This window comes from Sphaerodactylus townsendi, linkage group LG02, assembly GCF_021028975.2.
Source record: "Sphaerodactylus townsendi isolate TG3544 linkage group LG02, MPM_Stown_v2.3, whole genome shotgun sequence".
NCBI classification, from domain to species: domain Eukaryota; kingdom Metazoa; phylum Chordata; class Lepidosauria; order Squamata; family Sphaerodactylidae; genus Sphaerodactylus; species Sphaerodactylus townsendi.
Window position 1 is genome coordinate 33,199,587 of NC_059426.1, and position 20,730 is coordinate 33,220,316.

At 41.5% G+C, this 20,730-nt stretch overlaps 1 protein-coding gene across 4 annotated transcripts in view; it reads left to right on the forward strand.

Moving 5' to 3' along the window:
• TTC21B (tetratricopeptide repeat domain 21B) overlaps positions 1-13,650 on the forward strand; it is a 48,124-nt gene extending 34,474 nt beyond the window's left edge. For 3 of the 4 annotated variants that reach the window (XM_048486245.1, XM_048486248.1, XM_048486249.1), the window contains 8 exons: positions 1,403-1,484; positions 2,804-2,954; positions 4,207-4,368; positions 6,112-6,307; positions 7,713-7,937; positions 8,998-9,118; positions 11,897-11,964; positions 12,324-13,650. In XM_048486245.1, the coding sequence (XP_048342202.1) occupies positions 1,403-1,484; positions 2,804-2,954; positions 4,207-4,368; positions 6,112-6,307; positions 7,713-7,937; positions 8,998-9,118; positions 11,897-11,964; positions 12,324-12,401 (1,083 nt within the window). In that variant the 3' untranslated portion in view covers positions 12,402-13,650. The remainder of the gene's footprint in view (positions 1-1,402; positions 1,485-2,803; positions 2,955-4,206; positions 4,369-6,111; positions 6,308-7,712; positions 7,938-8,997; positions 9,119-11,896; positions 11,965-12,323) is intronic. The other variant, XM_048486246.1, reaches the window with a different exon arrangement.
• The last annotated feature ends 7,080 nt before the right edge of the window (positions 13,651-20,730 follow it).

A 20,730-nucleotide genomic window follows, 5' to 3' on the forward strand; every position in this document is an offset into this window, starting at 1 on the left:
GCCAGTGGCAGCTGAGATATCACAAACCAAACATCCTCCTTTGATGGAGGCCGCTGTTTCTGAATGAGTGCTTCCTTCACCTTTTGATTTCTTGTGAAAGAAAATAAGATAATAGCATCAAATAAAAATAAGGTAATAACAAGGTGTAAAAATATTTTAAAATGCCAACTGAAACCATAAGTGTTTTGTGGGTCTCTCTGAGCAAGGAATTCTAGAAGGTAGATACCCCCAAAGAAACATGCCCTGAGTGATCCTGCATCTGAAAGCAAGAGAGTGTGGTTAGGAGCTGTGTTTACGTAGCTGGGGAACTGGCAAATGATGACAGCTATGATTCCACTGAAGAGATTTCCACATTCAGTGTTGTATGCTGTAAATCACCCCAAGTTCTCTGTTGAATAGAGCTTGTGGATTATAAATCTAAATAAATGAACTATGCAAGACATAGGAAGTGAAAGTGGCAGTTAGAAGCCACTGATTCTGTTTCTAGTACCTTCTGCTTTGAAAGCTGGAGTTCAGGAGGGTAGCAAACAGTGGCTCAGATCCCTCAGTAATTTCCGTTGACAAGTAGAGCATGACTTCCTCATCATCCCCACTTTCAGCTGTGGCTCACATGCCACCTGCAACATTGCTCTTGGAGGACAAGTGATTCCCACAGGAACACTGGAGGGGGGAAATCAGAAGTCTACAGGGAGTCCAATGAAAATTGCCTCCCTTTGTTTCTCTGGTGAATCCATACCAAATAGTGGTATGGCTTCGGTGCTGTGTGGTTTCCGGGCTGTATGGCCGTGTTCTAGCAACATTCTCTCCTGGCGTTTCGCCTGCATCTGTGGCTGGCATCTTCAGAGGATCTGATGTTGGGAAAGCAAGTGGAGTATATATACCTGTTGGAGTGTCCAGGGTGGGTGAAGAAACATTGTCTGTGAGTAACAAAGAAGACAGCCAGGTCAATAGGTTAGGACATCTGAAAAGTATGAGTAACAATGAAGTCTATAGCATGGGAGTAACAATGAAGATAGCAAGGTCAATAGGTGGGAGCATCTGAATAGAAGTATCCTGGCCTTTGTTTTCTTTGTCTATAGTCATCCTATGTTTGTGTGTAGCTGATTATTCACTGTCTTATTTATTTATTTATGTATTTATTTATTTATTAGATTTTAAACCGCCCATCCCCGAAGGGCTCTGGGCGGTGTACAGCAGGCCTGCAACATAATACATAATAACATTAAACACAGCAGGTTTCAGTTGGCCACAGCTCCTGGGCATCTGTTGTCTGGGCAGTTTGGCCCTGTAAACCTGTTTTATTTGATGCTTCCGTTGTAGAGTCTCATTTAGAAAGGCTTGTAAAATTCCTTTGGGATCAGGTCTCACAGTCCTTTTCTATTTGTGTGTTTTGTGATTGTAGATGATGGCTGACCTTATGTTCAGGAAACAAGACTATGAACAAGCAGTCTTTCACTTCCAGCAGCTTTTGGATCGCAACCCCGGTGGGTATTGACTTTTTGGGGGGTTTTTTAATATAAAATTTACCCTGAAAAGCAGCATGTGCTAATAGACATATTATCTTACAGAACTTTTGATAACCAGTTTGAAAAATGCTTTTCGTGTTTCTATGAGTGCATCACAGAAAAGCAAGCTCAGTGAATGTAATCCATTTCTCAGCCACAGACAAGAAGGCCCTTGTTTTCATACAGGTTTCTGGCTGCCTAGTGGTAGAAAGTGCTGTCAAGTCACATCCCACTTGTAGTGACCCCATAGGGCAGTGGTGGCGAACCTTTGGCACTCCAGATGTTATGGACTACAATTCCCATCAGCCCCTGCCAGCATGGCCAATTGATGAGAATTGTAGTCCATAACATCTGGAGTGCCAAAGGTTGTCACCATGGCCATAGGGTTTAGACAGTCAGATGTGGTTTGCCACTGACTGCATAGCAACCCTTGACTTCCTTAGTGCTCTCCCATCCAAATATTAACCAGAGCCATGTTCTGATGAAATCAGGCTAGGCTGGGCCATCCAGGTCAGGAATCTTCAGATTTTTCCTTTCTGCACCATTCCTTCCTCTCTTCCCCAAAAACAAATAGCTGTCCAGGCGGGCAAGATTACCAGGAAGAATACTATCCATAAAAATGCTATTATAAATAATAATACAGTATGTATTATTTGCCATCAAGTCGCCTCCAACTTATGGTGACCCTATGAATTAACAGCCTCCAGAACACCCTATTAGAATCATAGAGTTGGAAGAGACCACAAGGGCCATCAAGTCCAACCCCCTGCAATGCAGGAACACACAATCAAAGCATCCCTGACAGATGGCCATCCAGCCTCTGTTTAAAAACCTCCAAAGAAGGACACTCCACCACACTCCGAGGTAGTGCATTCCACTGTCGAACAGCCCTTACTGTCAGGCAGTTTTTTCTGATGTGTAGGTGCAATCTCTTTTCCTTCACCTTGAACCCATTCAAGGTGACCAACCTTGCTCTGGTGTTGCAAACTGAGCCATGGCTGCCTTTGTCGAATCAGCCCATTTCATACTAGATCTGCCTCTTTTCCTACTGCCTTCAAGTTTGTCTAGCATCATTGTCTTTTCCAGTGATCTTGTTTTAATAATGTCAGAAATAATAGATTCATTTGTTCAACAATCTATAAAAAAATTAGGCAAAGCAGATCCTGGGTACTAGTGAGTGTTAACCAGTACTGTGTTAGCATCATGAAACTGCTTTTGTCTTCGCTTTTTGTACAATGACTTTTTTTTTTCAAGGACACAGTCATTTTTCTTAACATCCTGAATACTTATGCTAACAGATAATTATTCAACACTGGCACGTTTAATTGACCTGTTAAGAAGAGCTGGAAAGTTAGAAGAAGTTCCAAGATTCCTTACGATGGCTGAGAAACATTCCCCCAGAACAAAGCTCGATCCGGGTTTTCACTATTGCAAAGGACTGTATCTTTGGTAGGTATGGTTGGGAAAATGTCTGATGTAATACCTAAAACAAAATACAGTGGTTTTTACAGCTTATGCCTGTATGAGGTGGATTCTGCATGGGCCAAAAACAACGGTGTGAAAATAGTGTAAAATGGTTTAAAACGTGTAAAAGGGTTTACAAAGTTTTCACACCGCTGTTTTGAGCTCATGCGGAATCCGCTTGAGAGTGGGGTGGTGGCGGCTGAGGCTTATAACATGCTCCTTGAATCCTGCCTGCTCTTTTGGGATTCACATTGTGAGAATAAATGGCGACATAAATAGATACAGCATTGAACTTGTAGTAGCAAAGAGCAGATGGGATGGGGTTTTGGTCATGTAGCCTCTACATTTATCTGCTGATCTGCTTCTGTTGTGTCTAAGTGCTGTTTGCTATTAGGTCAGGACAGTTGTGCTATAGGCAGGCAGGGCCTTGAGTGTGGCCAGGTGAGCCAAAGTTGCTGTAAACCCAATGAAGGACTGGTTGGTTCAGTCTTGACATTGATTCCATCCCTATTTGAGACCCAAGTTTGACGGTGTAATTCATTTGCTAAAAGTGATGCAATTGTGTGAAAAAGGTGAAGAAAGCTTTATGATTGGGAGAAACAGGCTTGACGCTGGGTATCAAGGGGTCACTCATGGTTGGCTCTTCTAGCTTGATCTCTTTTCAAATGTCCTGTGTCCCCTTTCCTCACAGATCTTCTTTAATTGCTATGTTATCAGCCTTCCCCAGTACCTCTGTTCCCAGTAATGCCACTCTACTTCTCCAAACTCCAGATTTTTCCCTCCAGGCATATTAACATTTCATTCTTCAGTCTATGTTCCATATGTAAACTTTCTCTGGCTGCAATGTTTCCTGTAAGCTGTGTGTGTGGTCAAGCGAGCACCAAATTGGTGCTGTACAGATAAGGAGCCACCCAGCAGGGGGAGCTCTCCCAGGTGACTCAACTCCATGCAGTTCTTTGGAAATTCTGCGAAGCAACCAGGAACCCTTAGAGATACTACTGCCTGTCTATATTTGTAATGTCTGAGACATCACAATAGATAGTCCAGTGGAAAAAGAAACTGCAAGTGACAACTATGTATCAATTTTTTAAAATGTAAATGCTTGAAGTTTTTTGTTTGTTTTTGAGTTGCTGGCACAGCTGAAGATACACCTGAACAAACTGAAAACTATGCACTCCTTCTTTTCCTAAAATTCAGTTCACACAGCTTATTAAGTGGGTTTGATTCCTTATCTTAGGTACACTGGTGAACCAAATGATGCCCTTCGCCATTTTAACAAAGCACGGAAGGATAGCGATTGGGGGCAGAATGCCATCTATAACATGATTGAAATCTGCTTGAACCCGGACAACGAAACAGTGGGAGGTGAAGTGTTTGAAAACCTGGATGGGGATGCAGAGTGAGTGATGATGAAACCTTTTCACTTCTTGTAATTTTGTGCTGGCTTGTTTTGGTTGGATCAAAAGCAGTACCTGGAAGAGCAGATTTGTTGAGCCTGATCCCTTTTGAGTGACAGGCATTGTGCGAGGCAAAAGATTAGTAGTCTTGTATATTATTAACTGTGTTGCTCAGGAAGGTGTCTGGTGAAGGAATTTAGTTAAGTGACTACAATTGTCATTTTGTGTTTTCCACTATACTGTGACAAAAAACATTATCTCCCATAGTACTAACTAGAACATTCGGGCAGCAAGTGAAGTCGATGGGTCATAGATTCAGGATGGACTAAAGGAAGTACCAAATAATTACATTTTTGAATTCATTGCCAGAGGACAGGGTGATAGGTCACTAGTATAGATAGCTTTAGAAAGGGATGAAACAGATTAATGGAGGAGAGGTCCACTAATGGCTAGTATGATCACTAAATGCATCCAAAGCATAAGCATAAGCATTTTATTGTCAATGTGCACACACAACGAAATTTACAGCAGCATTCCTCGATGCACACAATTTCAGACTCATACCCCATCCTCTTTCCCCTTCCTCCACCCATCCCCACACAGCCCCAAACACATCAACACGAAGCCACGGAGTTCAGCATAGCCACAGCTGTAGAGCAGAAGCTGTCTCTAAGCCTCTTTGTCCTAGTTTTTATAGACTTGTATCGTCTGCCAGATGGTAACAGTTCAAAAAGAGAGTGTGCTGGATGAGATGGGTCTCTTAGAATATTTTGGGCTTTCTTTAGGCTTCGGGAATTATAGAGTTCTTCCAAGGAGGGGAGAGGGCAGCCGATAATCCTCTGTGCAGTAGTGATCACCCTTTGGAGCACCTTCCTATCTGCCACTGTGCAACTGGAGAACCATACACAGATGCAGTAGGTTAAGACACTCTCTATAGCACCTAAAGGCCTTTAAATACCAGTATTAGGAGACAACATCAGGCATAAGGCCTTGGCCTCTTTGCCCTGTTTGTTGGTCCTCTGGGACATCTGGTTGGACACTGTGTGAGTCAGGGTGCTGGACTAAATGGGCCACTGGTCTGATGCTTCAGGTCTCTTGTTACATTTTCATTCAAAAGGCCGTGGAGCTTGTATAGTCCCTTTGAATAAAGGGAGAAAGACTCTGTTTGATTTGCATAGTTGCTGACGTGCCTTTCCTTTTTGATGGAATGCCCATATCTCCAACAGTAGTCTCCTTTAGATTATCCAAGATTACTCCTCGTGAGCACCCATTTATGCCTTGGGGAAAGGTGATCACAACAAAAACTCCTAACACACTGCTTTTTCAGAATTCCATTTTGAATCTCTCCGAAAGCAGGCCTTAAAAACCTTGCTTCTCCGCACTTCCCTCCAGAAGCCTGAAATCAGGTCGCTCGTTTACCGTCACTGTGTGGTCTTTACTCTGAAGAATGAAAAATAACAGCAGCCAGACTGGTAACTCGGCTTTAGAAAAACAGCTGATGGAGAAGAAAGCTGTGGCATCTGGTGTCTAAATGGAAAGACTGCGAGGCTGAAAGCTTTCTGGGCCTTGTTTTACAATCGATGTACCTGCAGAGAAATATATTGCGAGCATGGGCTGCAGCAGCTTTCCAAGGAGAACATGCTTAATTGCCCATTTTGTGTACCATTGTTTTAAAAGCTGAGCAGTGGGTAAGCAGAAGTTCTGAAATGCTGGCACTGTGTGGTAATGCTTTCCCTTCTATTTAGCAGTTCCTCAGAGAAGCAGGAGTCTGTGCAGCTGGCCGTGAGGACGGCAGAAAAGCTCTTAAAGGAATTAAAGCCACAAACACCCCAAGGTCAGGTGCAGCTGCGCATCATGGAAAATTGCTGTCTTCTGGCAACCAAGCAGAAATCAAATGTTGAGCGAGCACTGAATGCCTTCACAGAAATAGTGGTTGCAGAGGTGGGTTGTTGAAAATGTTACTCACTTAGATGCTTAAGAGTATTAGATCTTTGCCGCACCTACAGAGCACCTGCTCGCATGCCTAGTCCCTCGCTTTACAAGCAGAACTTGTTAAATACCCATTTGCATGATGTCATTTTACGGCAAGAAAAGGGGTGATTATTGAAGAAGTTATTGAGAGCAAATGGAACAGGGTTGAACACTAGGGATAATTGCCCTCCCAATGTGCATGTTACTTCTGCCACTGTTTTCCTTTCATGCAAGAAACATTCCTATATGCTCAAATGTGTGGTCTGGGAATTGTATACATCAGGATTTGTTAGGTACTTTTGGAGTTTCTGTTGCCTTGGCTGAGATACACAAATTCCCAGCTCACACAAATCGGTTGCTCATGTGAGAGAGGGTAAAGTCACCAGGAAATATTACGTGAAATTAACATAATTGCAAGCATTCAGTTCTTGTCAAATGACAGCTGCTAGTGAGATTTCTTTTCTACGATGGTGCAGATGGTGTGGAAGCCGGGGAGGAGGCAACTCTGGCTGTGTTGGGCCCAGCACTAAGGGTGGGGGTGGAAGTGTCTGCTGTAAGAACTCTGCATGTATGTACACAGCTCATCTCACATAGTAGAATCCTAAAATGACTTTAAAAGCTTACTGTAATACCTTTATTCATTTATGTTTAAGGATACTCATTTATTAATTTGAGGAAGAGGTAACATTATTAATTAGTTACTTTATTTTTTTCGGTTTCTACCTCACCCTTTCCTATCATAAGCTGAGCTCAGGGTGACTACCAACATGCTGTCAAATGGTTAGTGTGTTGGGCTAGGAGTTAGGAGACCCATCGAGACCTCATTCTGCCACAGAGGCTTGCTGGTTAACCTTGGGCCTATCCCCCTCTCTTTAAACCCACCTCACGGACTGTTGCATGGATACAATGGTACAAAATGTATTTATTGCACATAGCCAAAGACCATTGCAATCAGACGCAAAGAACATAAATCATAAGTACATCAAATCTAAAGATACTAAATCTAAAGAATAATCTAAAACTACTATGTGGAGAATTCCTTGATATGTAACATCTTTTAGTTGCCTGTACAAGAGGATCCTGTAGAACAGCTAGTAGGTGTGGTACTTGTCCCAACCTAGGGACCCTGGTGGTGGACTCTGTGGAGCAATCCTTAACAACAGGAACTGAATTCGGTACATATTTCCCTCTGGTCACACGTGGATGTTGCAGTGGGTACTTAGAGGGGCTTTGTTAGTATTGTTGTATTTGCTGATCTCTTGGACTGGAATCACATGTCTTGATCAGCATGAAGTGCAACTGGTTGCAAACGCTGATGCTTTCTATCGATGTTCAGAATTCTCATACAAGTTGTGTCCTCTGATGTTTGTTGCAGAAGGACCACGTCCCTGCCCTTTTGGGAATGGCCACAGCACACATGATCTTGAAGCAAACGCCACGGGCCAGAAACCAGCTGAAACGCATTTCAAAAATGAACTGGAACCCCATCGATGCTGAAGAGTTTGAGAAAAGTTGGCTTCTGCTTGCTGATATTTACATTCAGTCCGCAAAATATGACATGGCCAGTGAATTATTAAAGCGGTGCCTTCATCATAACAGGGTAACGGGCAAGCCATATAGCAGTTGCATGTCTCTGCCCCTTGTGATATTTAATTAAACAGGACTGACTATGGACTGGGAAACATAGGGCCAGCTCCAACATGCATGACTACAACTTGAGGGCAGCACTTCTGGGTTCACTATCTATCCATTGCCACCTTTTTGTTCTTCCAGTTGACTTGTGGTCCTTATGAAACCCACCATGGGCAGTAATGACGTGGCTAGTGATTTGCAGCCTTCTGTTTCCATGTAATGCTGTTTATGAAAGTCTCTCTGCATTTTTATTTTGCGATTTATTCTCCATGCAATTAATCACAAGCAAACGGGAGGTTTGCCTGTCATGGGGACAAGCCTGGTTAATTGGTGGGCTCACACACTTCCTCCCACATCTCCCACAACGTGCCAAAATTGAAGATGGAAGTCTTTGAGCGACTTCATTCAGTTGTGACACCCAAATGTGAGCACCTCAACTGACTTAAGGTTTGTTTCTGTCCCAGTGATTAGGATTCTTAACCATAGTTAAGAATGCTAGCTATTAGAATGGAAACTCACCTGGGATTAAAAAAAAAAACCACTTTCAGACATTGAGGTAACTTTAATGAGTAGAAATCCCTGATGAGTCTAAGTTAGAATCGTGGTTTCTCAGATACCAGGAACTAATTCCCCATCAGTTTTCTGTCAGCATGGCCAATTGGCCATGCTGGTAGGGGCTGATGGGAATTGTAGTTCCTGAACATCTGAGAGCCGCAGGTTCCTACCCTGGTTCTGTTATAGGTGTCATTCGCGTTCTTCAGATGGACTACAGTTCCCATCATCCCCTGTCAGCATCATGCTGGCAGGGGATGATGGGAACTGTAGTCCATAACATCTGGAGGGCCGTGAGTTTGACACCTGTGGTCTAAGCGTTCTGTGTGAGAAGGAACATGTGACAATTATTCAAGCTGAAGTTTGTTATGAATAAACTCTGGTTCATTCATGATTGAATAGAGGGCAAATGAATTAAGACAGCTTTTGTAATGTAAAGTTAATTTGATACAGGGGAATTCCTTTTTGTTTTTAAGTCCTGCTGCAAAGCTTATGAATATATGGGGTACATTATGGAGAAGGAGCAAGCATACAAGGATGCGGCTGTAAACTATGAGATGGCATGGAAATACGGAAACCAAACAAGTCCAACAATAGGTAGGTTCCCACTTCCCGCTTGTGCCATTTTGTTGGTTGGGTCAGTTATTTTCCAGAAAATACTTGCCAAATATATATTAGAACGTGCCAGAGGAGGTTGCCTGTGAGTTTACCTAGCAAGCAGGAACAATTCAGTTTTAAACATTCTTGTTTGTCCCTGCGTCAAGCTAAGAAGTTACCTGGATGTTTTAACTGAAACTGCCCCTCTTAAGTCGGCTGAATTGTAAATACTTGAATGTATTTATCTGAAAATAGACAACCAAGCAGAACCTAGGAACACCGCAAAAGATAGCTTGTCTGAATAAATAGTGGTCTATTGGATCTGACAAAAAGACACCAACATGGATGAGACTACTATTTGGCATCATTCCATCATTACTAAAATGAACATAGCATTATCAAACCTGCCAATATGGTTATTTAGGGAAGTTGCTCTTCCCTCTGGTCTGGTTGAAGAATAGAAAGGAACTTGAGAGACTACCATTATACCCACCCGGCCCCCTAAGAATAATGGAATCTAATTGCTGTCATCAGGTACAGAGAGGGTAAACAGAAGTAACTGTCCTTACTGCACCTGCCATTTTGTAGCCCGGCTTTCCAGAGCTGGGAAATGCCAAGCTTGAGTAGAGGAGCTGTGATGTTGGCTCTGGGAACTATTGCTACTGCTACTGCAGCTCCTCCAATCAAGGCAGATGTTTCCACCTGGAACCAAGGAAATGCAGTGATGGTCTGGTAGATCACAGCAATTGTGCTGTATTCACGTCTCACCTAGTCTAAACAGAGGAGCATTTTCTATGGGGGCCAGTCTGGGAGGATCCAGCACACTGAACTCCTAGTAGATGCTCCTGTGAGAGGCACTGAACCAGAAGTACAGGTAGGGTGTAATGAGGCACCCCCTAGTCTCCTCAGCAAGAGGGGGGTGGTCCACCTCTCACACACACAAGCTCTGCCAACTGCCTGTGCCCTGAGGGAAATTTTTCCCTCCAGAATCTCTAACTCACAGAACAACCATGGCTGAGCAATTTTTTATTGTCAGAACAAAAATTTTAGTAACACAGAGAGGATGTTTAAGAGTTCAACTTTCTTTTTCAGTTTTCCCACATAAAGGAATGGCACTAAAGGCTTGTAAGGTTGAAACCAGAAACTGAAAGATTTTATTTACAGGAACAAGTTAAAAAGAACTAAATTAACAAAGGATTTAGGAGAAAAAATATAGGTACAAAGGAAGCTGGTTTTAGAGAGGTTACTATGTACAAGATATTGTTTAGTAATTTTTTCAGTTGATACAAATGACAAACAGGACACTATCTTTGTGCCTTCCTGTTGATACTGTCACTTTGACACTGGACAAAATAAATCTGTTACTTCAATATAGTTGTTATGGAGTTCTGTTTGGCTATCTAGCTCATTTTATTTAAAATCTTACTTTTCACCCTTAGATAAGTACTAGACACACACAGTTCTTTGGCCATAACACTAAGACAGACTCTCCCTTGGAGTGTCTCTCTCACATAGTGCTTATCATAGAAGGATGGCTGCTCTCTGTGAGGAAACTCCAATTCTCTCTATATAACTCCCCTTCTTTCAGAAGCTTCACTGCTTCATATCTGAGTGGGGTTTTCCTCAGAGAAAAAAATAACCAAGCCACCAGTGTGATTAATCTGTATTATTGTGCTATGTTTAACTCTAGGAATTCTGGTGAGATTCCTTAATTGAACTCTGCTCTTCCTGGCACATAATTCAAAGAAGCACAGCCCACTCTGAACCTGTCCTCTGCTTCCAGAGAACAGAGCTACCTCAAAGCTACCATTCACTCTCACTCTCCCAACAGAACACTTTTAGTGGGGTGCTGTGTGGTTTCTGGGCTGTATCAGGATCCTCTGAAGATGACAGCCACAGATGCGAGCGAAACATCAGGAGAGAATGCTGCTAGAACACGGCCATATAGCCCAGAAACCGCACAGCATGCCAGTGATTCCGGCCATGAAAGACTTCGACAATACATAGAACACTTTTAGTTTTTTTCAGAACTCCCTGTCCTCAAGTTTTATAATGCTGTGCAGATCTCACAGCCAATCCCGTGGAGTTCTAAATTAACCCTTCGGGCTCTGAACCTTGCATTGACTATATAAACCTAAGTACTTGTATACGTTACACGGGGCTTATAGAAAGCAGGGTAGATATGAAAGGTTCCTGCTTGTCTTCACTAACTATGAGATAGTGAAAGAAAACTTGTTCTTTTTATGAAATTAAATAAAGGTGAAACTTGTGGGTGTCCATAAAAGGTGCTGCTTGGCTTTCACTCTTTCAGATGGCAAATCAGAACAATACTGCGTCATTACCCTCTTTAGCTTAAATATTTCTATGGCATGAGACAGAGAAATACACTGCTTTTGAAGGTGAGGCAGGTCCCAGGAAATTACAGCTAATAAGATATGTTTTCATTCTCATTTTAGTTTTTTCCCATTTGCCATGATGTAAGCTGTTTATATGTAAGAAATATATATGACATTTGCAGGGTCTCTCGGCTCCTCATTAAAAAAATACTATAATTATTTGTAAATGCAAAGTTGCATTCATACAAAACCTAAAATCCTTTGTCTTGTTCCATCTCACAAAAAAATACTATAGGGCTGAATCGAGCCAGTTTTTCCATTAGTAAAAAAAGGGAGATAGCTATGCTGGGGACCGTGGGACCTGCATGGACAGGAGCTATAGTAAGGAGGGGAATTATTAGATAAGATCCAGTCCCTAGTGAGTGTCCTTCTGTTTTTACAGGTTTCAAGCTGGCATTTAATTACCTGAAAGCTAAAAGATACGTTGATGCAATCAACATTTGTCATAAGGTAAACTGTAATAATGCATGTGAACATATTCATCAGAGGTGTCGTGTGGCTTGTTTCAAATACTGAAAGTGCAGCATACATTTAACCATGAGTTGCTGTTCACTTTGAGCACTGTGTTTTCACATGTTTGGGTGATGGTATTTGAATGAACACTTTTTCCTGCCATGTTTCAAGTGAATGTTGTGTAATGAAAGCTAACATGATCCTACATATGTATTTTATATGATGTAATGTTTTGGGATACGAATAATGGTGGTTGTTAAATAATTTTAGAGATAACCTCCTTTCTGCTGTCAAATGCTTGCCCCCTTTGGATTATGAGAAATAATCTTTACTGTGAATATTCTTTCTTTCAACAGGTTTTAGCAGCACATCCACATTACCCCAAGATCAAAAAAGAAATACTCGATAAGGCCCGTACAGCGCTAAGGACTTGACCATTATTATAAGTATTTATTGTAACTGGAGGGTAAAAGGTTTTTGGGAAGACTGACTGTTAAACCAGTGTCGTTGTGGATGAGACATGAAAAAAATGAAAAGAGACTCATTTTCGATATTTTCCTCCTCAGGTCCAGGATGGTTTAGTATTTGGGGGGTTTAGTAAATGCAAACGAGAATCGGTGCCTGTTCCCATCCACCTGTAGGTATTGGCAGCAATCCAAATAAATCACTTCCGCATGAAGGCATGACCAACCAAGGCGGAACTCTCTTTGAAGATTCCTCTAAGGCAGAGAGATTTTCAGAGAAAGTTCCATCTGCTCACGAGTTCCTTTATTATCACGCGGGTGATTTATATAGGTTGCAGCTACTGCTTCATAAAAGAATCCTCATAAGCATCAAAGAGGGTTTACTAAAATGCTGTATCCGTTGTGTTGATTTTTAACTGGCTCCTTTCACTTTCCGAAATGAGCTTCTTCTGTGCTGGAAGCCTTCTAAATCAAATTAAGAACTCAGTCTGGGGGTGGGGAGGGGGGTTAAGTCACTTTTCCTTAAATAATGACTGACTGACTTTGTTTCTGGTTGTAGTATGGAGGCCATTGCATGAGTAAAACATCTGTGGTTCCATTTATTTCCTAAGGGTTTTTTTTACTTTAAATTGGGGTCCTGTTTTTTTTCTTCTCCCAATGATCTCAAAGCTTTTTTTCTTTCAGCCGTGCTGCAAGGTAGGGTTTAGTTAAGGGGAAATGAATTGCCCCTGGCCACGATCTGTGTCTTAGTCAAGCAGATGATATTTAAAGTTTAATTTCTCTCCTCCAAACCTAATACTTTGATAAGCAAAGCACTAGTCATCCTTCAGATCTGTGATTCTGAAATCAAGATAAGATGAAACCTCTTTACTGGAATTTCTAATCAAATTACAATTTGTTTTAGTGGTCTCTCATTTACCAGTTTGCATCATTCATTCATTCATTCAGTCTTTTGTATCAAAGACTTCCTCCACCAATAGCGTGTATAGACTTGGGGAATTCTCCCCTTGCATAGCTTTTTCTGGTTATTTTCCATTTTACAATTCTATAAAATGTTTGCAGTATTGTTCTAGAACACACTGCAGAGAGCAACCATTGGCACTTACCATGAAACAGGCTTCCATTTATTCCTATACCCCTGGCCTCTTTTGCTGTTACACTGACTCCCTGTTTTAAATACAACTACTTTTCCAAATGTTGAGGCTGTTCTGAAAAGGGGGGAAAAGCTCATTTATATAAAAAGAAATGTCTGTAAATTCCTTCAGGTTAAGATAGTCTAACACTTCTGTCCTAAGCAGTTGTATCCTCTAAGCCAAGGGTCTTCAACCTGTGGCATTCCAGATGTTCATGGACTACAATTCCCATCAGCCCCTGCCAGCATGGCCAATTGTTCTAAGTCTACTGACATCAGTGGGCTGGGAAGGGAGACTGCTTAAATGGTAAATCTAAATAGTGTTTCTAATATAGTATGTAAGACCATCACTGTATATATAGTTAATAAAATATAGAGGTGTGCAGAAGCAAAGTCTGCCCTTAATACAATTATTAGATGCTAAGGTTAACTTGGTGCAATAAAGAATTTGATGAAATTATTTAAATATGAAGCTTCTGATTCCCAAAAAACATATGCTTCCCATTTTCTCTCTCCTCCTCCCCCATGCCCTAATTTGGTTCTTATGATTCCATTTAAGCTGCTCTGACATCCTGAATTCAGGATTTTATTTCCACTTGCCTCGCTATTGGCAGTCCCTGTTTCTTCTTTCATTTCCTTGCCTCCTTCTTTTCTTCCTTCCCACCAATCTCTACCCCTGCCCCTCCACCACCATCTTCAGATTTACTATTTATTTGGTTGACTTATACCCAGTGGTGGGATTCAAATAATTTAACAACTGGTTCCAGTGGTGGGATTTAAATAATTTAACAACTGGTTGTTTATAAGCACCATTTTCACAACCGGTTCTGCCAAAGTGGTGTGAACCTGCTGAATCCCACCACTGCTTAAACCCCTCCCCCCCCTCCCCCGTGGGGGCCCAAAGCAGTTTGCAGTGTTCTCATTTTCCATTTTCTCCTCACAACAACTTCGTGAGGTAGATTAGCCTGAGAGTGTATGACTGGACCAAGATCACCCAGGAAACTTTCATCACAGAGTGAGGATTCAAACCTGAGTCTTTCAAATCCTGGTCCAGTATTCTAACCATAGCACCACAATGACTGAAACATTACCTCTCCTTCTAGGATGACTATGTTCTTTCTCAATGTTAATTGGAAATACTGTCTGTTTCTTGGGAGGTAGGGGGGAGGTTAAACCATGGTTTTAGCAGTATTTTATGACCTTCTCCTTCTCTCTGCTGTGAACTGAAAGGACTCCAGAGAGAGGTCAGTGCAGCTATGTTAATGGAGAAAAAAGAATCCAGTGTTCCACATGGCGTTGCCTAGCAACTCACCTTCCCCTCTGTCTTTGAGGGAAGGATGGAGTGAAATGAGTCTGCATTTTCTATTGCCTCATTCACGGGCACTGGACAGTTAAGCATCCTCAGACTTTAACAACATGAATTAGCAAAGCCTCTCTTTTGAGCTTTTTTAACATGTACCATCTTCCCATTTCTTCAGGGAACAGAGTCTCAAAGTGATGAATGAATGTATGATCAAAGCTGCACTGGAGCCAAAGCCACAACCAGCATAGGAACCAAGCAAAATAAACCAAACATACCAATTCTGTAGCTTCAGATCTAAATCAGAGTATATCATCCCAATCTTAGGTAACTGGGAATAGATAATGACACATTTAGCCTTTCATAAAGGAAATATGGTCAGGGTGTGCAGTAGTTAATTGCAGGCTGCCTAGATAACAAACCATGGATTGAGTCACTCATTGCAATATCATATGGTGAGCAGGATTTTAAAAGTTCCTATAAGCAAACATTCAGAGTACAGTGTAGTGTCATTAAATCAATGGGAATGTTGGCAGATTTCAAGAGAAGGTGGTTGGCAGTAGAAGACATGCGCTGAGGAGCTGGTATTTTTGCACAAGATTAGCCAGATGTTCTGGAATTCAATATTGGTGTTTGTGATAAACTAGAAATCTTTATTCTGTTAAGGAATTGCCTATGACATAAAAGTACATTGATCAGTTTGGTGTGGGGGGAGGGGGTGGAATCTATGAGTCTCTTTCAGTTGCTTTCTATTATCCTTTTCAAATTGTATTTGCTTGTTCTTGTGACCTATAAATATTCTTGTGACCTGTAAATGTTTTCAATAAACAATTGATAACTGTTTGAATTTGCATTTTTTGTCTGTTGCATGGAAAGAATGTAATTTGAAGAGTGTGGGGATTTAAGAAATGGGATAGAAGTGCCAAGAGAGAACTAGTCTTGCAAATTACACACACACAGGATTGTACTGTATGCAGAGGATTGTGTGGTGGAAATCAAAATCTTTGTCTAGAATAGCAAAATGCAGTTCTGCGGCTATGCTTTAGTCTTGAGCCAGTAAATCCTGGTTCCAGCTCAGACTAATGGGAATGAATGAGACATATAGACAATAGGTTAACGTTAGCACTTTTCATAACTTCAGCATGCCTAGTATTATATTTTTAAAAGGCTAATTAAGATGTCCATTGATGTCATAAAGTGATGTTGGTTAAACATGGAAAGGTTCACAAGTGCAAAGATTATGGCTCATTCCGCACATGCAGAATAATGCACTTTCAAACTGCTTTCAGTGCTCTTTGAAGCTGTGCGGAATAGCAAAATATACTTGCAAGCAATTGTGAAAGTGGTTTGAAAACGCATTATTTTGTGTGTGCGGAAGGGGCCTATGTGACCGTAAAGCAGATTAAAATTTGAGCCTCTATATTCACTAATATTTTTGTGATAAATGTTTTTTGAACTGGAATTGTAAACTTAATTAGGAGTGTTTTGATGTCAGCAAGAATTATGAGGGCATACTATTGGCGAATTCTGTTCAACCAGTTAAGGAAATTACTTTTCATAAAGGGTCAGAAATTGTTGAAATTGTTATAGTAACTAGTACAGTTTGTCAGGAACCCATATGCATGTCTCATCAAATATGGGGGCAAAATATATCCCTTTTATCTTGTGTTGGACTTTATTATTATATAGATGTAATGTTGAATAGCCATTTGTTTGGTTGTCTGCATTGACTTAAATGAAAACATTTGTCAAATGCATTCGTTTCATAATGAGAGCACAGCAGAGGGTGATTCTGAGCAGGGAATCTGTGCCCCAACTGTCTCTATTTTCTGTAACCTGTCTCTTCTAAAACAAGATTAGTGATTTAGTTAACAAAATGTCAATGAGGCATTTTCAAAAGACTTTGTAGTAGCCGTATTATTTTGTTGGTGGGAGTTGGCAGATTTGCCGTTTTCAGGGTTCAGCTCTTTGCCAAGTGTCTCTAAGAAGTTTAAAAAGTGACGAATGCCTCGTTTCAGTTTCTTTTCTTCATTTCTTCCCAGTGGAGACCCAAAGTGCCTTATTCTCCCCTCCATTTTATCCTCATAGTAACCCTGAGGTAGATGTAGTTGAGAGTATACAGTGGCTCAAAGTCCCACCCAGCAAGTTTCCATGGGGGAGTGAGAACTTGTATTTCAGTCTTGCAGTTCCTGGTTCGACACTCCAACTACTATACCACATTAGCTTCTAATGTATGTATATGCCTTCACAAACGGAAGAGTGCCACATGGTGGTCATCCTGCCTTTTCACATGCTGGTGATGTTCATGTTGAATGGTTGATAGTAGAATGTAGGAGATCAGTTATATCATTTGTAGCATTGCCTTGTAAACAAGAACCTTCTTGGCCTGAGAGCCTTTATAAGGGTGCCAGGAGGGAAAGCCCATGAGAACATCCCCATTTTCACCTGAAATGTTGCAAACCATGGAAGTTGTAGGCAGGGAACTTCCCTCTCTCATCTGTTCATTGATCTTTCTTGAAGAACTTTTGTTTCTTCATGTGGGGTTGTTTAGTTGTGCTCACTTGCAAACACTAAAACATTATACAAAAATGTTGACCATGAATCTGATTTAGAACACGATCACTTTAAAAGTCTACACACCCCATGCCCAGGACTATTTCTATTGTAAGACGGGTAACTTTGCAGTTCAGACTACATTGATGGTTGGATTTTTCAGCACAATTGGTTAAGCAAGCTTGCAGATTAAGGAAAAAGCAAAGGCTCTGTCAATTTGTTCATGAAATCATTCCCAAGATCCTAAAGCATGGAAAATCAGTACCAAAGAAATTCATATACAGTAGTTAAAATATATGTCGCATGACATTTTCACTCCAATGCTTGAATTTTCAATTAATATGATGTTTATGGTCAAATATGGAGGGGAGGAATGTATTCATTGTCAGGTACCCAATGCAGCTAAAATTAGATATGACTAGCAGTTCAATCCTAAATAGAGTTCCCCCTCCCCCAAGCCTGTTGATTTTACTCATGAATGTAATTCAGTCATGACTACCTAGCTCTGTTGATTTCAGCGTGGCTTAGTCATGACTCTTTCATTGGACTGGAGCCTGTGAATGGGAAGATGTGGTGAGACAAAACAGGAATAACAGGTAGAGTCTACACAGGCTTGTGTTAAAGTCCTCTATCTGCCAGAAGAATTGCTGGATTCTTTGGATGTTGTTTTTGCTATGGAGTAGTGGTGGATCAGGTTCATTAGATTCATATCATGATGTAATATTGAGCCAAAGAACCTAAGTCATTGAGTAAATCATCAAAATTATCACTATCCTGGTGAAGGCAGTGATCATACCAGACCACTATAAGCAGGGTATCAAGGTAATGAGGACTTTCAGACCTCTCCTTCCATGGTACAGGAAGTGCAAAGCTGATTTTTTAAAATTGTCTTTATTATTGTTTTGCATTTCTAACTAAGACTAGGCTGTGTGAAGGTACTTTGGAAAAGTACCAGCCTGTTGGGACCCCATAATAAGCCAGAAACATCTGAAACTGTACCATCTTGAAGCAGATGCTGACGATAGCCCACTCTTCCCCTCTCTTGCCCCTGGCAGTGCCTATTCCTGGTCTTGACACAAGCATAGTTGAGTCACTGCTGAGTTTCAACTGGTATGATTAATGGGATTTTTGTCACTTTATGCTTTCTGCACACACAGAATTAGCTGGCGCAACACTAACTGCATTGGTGAAAGCATTGTGCTGTGGCAGTCCCTAGGCACAATGATTAAGAGGATACCGTGACAATTCTTTTTGGCCTCATTTAATAACACATTCCGTTCATTCATTTAAACAAGGTAAATACAATACAACTTCCTAGTAATGTTTTCATTCTAAATAAACCATTAAAGGCAGACAAGAAGGCACAATATTTAACATACCCTATGTTTCACAGCCAGCTTGTTCAAATAAAAAGCAGGTTTCGTGGCATGCCCTGTGAAAACCCAATCCCATGTGTCTCTGGAAACCAATAAGAGTGGGGGCGGGAGGAGGAAGGGGCATCAGAATAGCCCAAACTACTCCCCTGGGAACATGTGAAAATGCCCTATACACAGTCAGACTACTGGTTCACTTAGATCAATATGTACTCCAACTGGCAGCGGCTGCCTCTCAACACAGAAGAAGATATTCCTCCAACCCTACTACCTTGAATAATTTAATTGGCGACTCTAGGGACTGAACCTGGGACCTTCTGAGTGCCAAACATATCTTCTGTTGCAGCCGTTCCCCACTGTGTTTGTCTCTAAGGCTGGGGAGAGAAGCATTTTGTTCTCATTTTGCACAGCACAGCGCGGTTTATTGGCAAAACGAAAAGAGACAAAGACAAGCAAGGGTAGGTGGACCAGTGAGTAAGACCCATTGGAGTCAGTGGTGTTTACTGCTGAGTGAACACCATGGGATTCAGTGTGTATTTCAATAGATTCATATGTCAACTTTCTCCTGTCTAAGGTTATTGATTCAATGGAAGCTGCTTTCCACACATACTGTTAAAAGGACTGAGGAAGTAGGTGATGTGAACAGGCCTAAACTCTTCTGCCAGCCAGAGTAGACAATACTGAACTTGTTAGACCAATAATGGGTTAGTGATCCTGTTCACACATTACACCAAATGGGTACACAATCCTTGTCATATAGAATCCATCACTACAAATGTAATATTTGGTTTTTTCTGTATGTGTATTCAATTAGTCTTATATTCAACACCTGTTTAAACCTACAATTTAAATCTGTCGTTTTCCCTGCTGTTGGTCCTCAAAGGCTGTTCCTTGCAAACGTGTACAAATGGATGGATGCACATTCACTATTAACTTTTGCACAGGCCTAGAATGAGACAGCTTTGTGTTGAATCCATTCTTCCCAACCCACTCCCATGTGTATTTTCCCCTACTGACTGAGAATGTTTCCATTTGACTTTTAACTCACATTTTTAACTCACATTTGACTTTTAACTCACAAAAGCAGAGGGTTCAATAAATCTGAACCCCCTCTCCCATAATACTAGAACTGGGAATGGGGTGGGGGTGGGGGGAGGGCATTGCAATGAAGCTGATAAGCAATTAATTCAGGGAAATATTTATTTACTCAATAATTACACTGTGGAACTCATTGCCCATTATGGTTGCCAATTCCATCTTGGGAAATACCTGAGGGTTTAGGAACAGTACCCAGGGAAAATGGAGCTTGGGGAAGGGAGGATATATAGCAGTGATGGTGAACCTTTTCGAGACCGAGTGCTCAAGCTGCAACCCAAAACCCACTTATTTATCGCAAAATGCCAACACGGCAATTTAATCTGAATACTGAGGTTTTAGTTTAGAAAAAACGGTTGGCTCCAAGGTGTGCATTACTCGGGAGTAAGCTTGGTGGTAGTCGGTGGCTTTGCTTTGAAGCAATCGTGCAACACTTTGAATGGGTGAATCACGACCCTAGGAGGGTTTAGAAGCAAGCCTCATTGCCAGCAACCAAGCTTACTCCAAGGTAAAGGATTGTGCTTTAGTTCTTCCCATGAAAATCAGTGGGGTTTAACAGCACTTAACAGGGTTACCTACATGTCGTGGCTCCAGCCGCCCAGGCCAGGCTCTATAGGGGGGGCGATTTTCTGCCCCCCCACATGACGTACTCTATGCACGCGTGCCCACAGAGAGGGCTCTGAGTGCCACCTCTGGCACCCGTGCCATAGGTTCGCCACCACTGATATATAGAGTCAACCCTATTGGTGGTGGATGTCATGATGACTTTAAAAGCAGATTAGATAGATCCATGAAGAGTTACTAGCTAATAAGAAGCTCCCCATCCATTTCATTGGGTACCCTTGA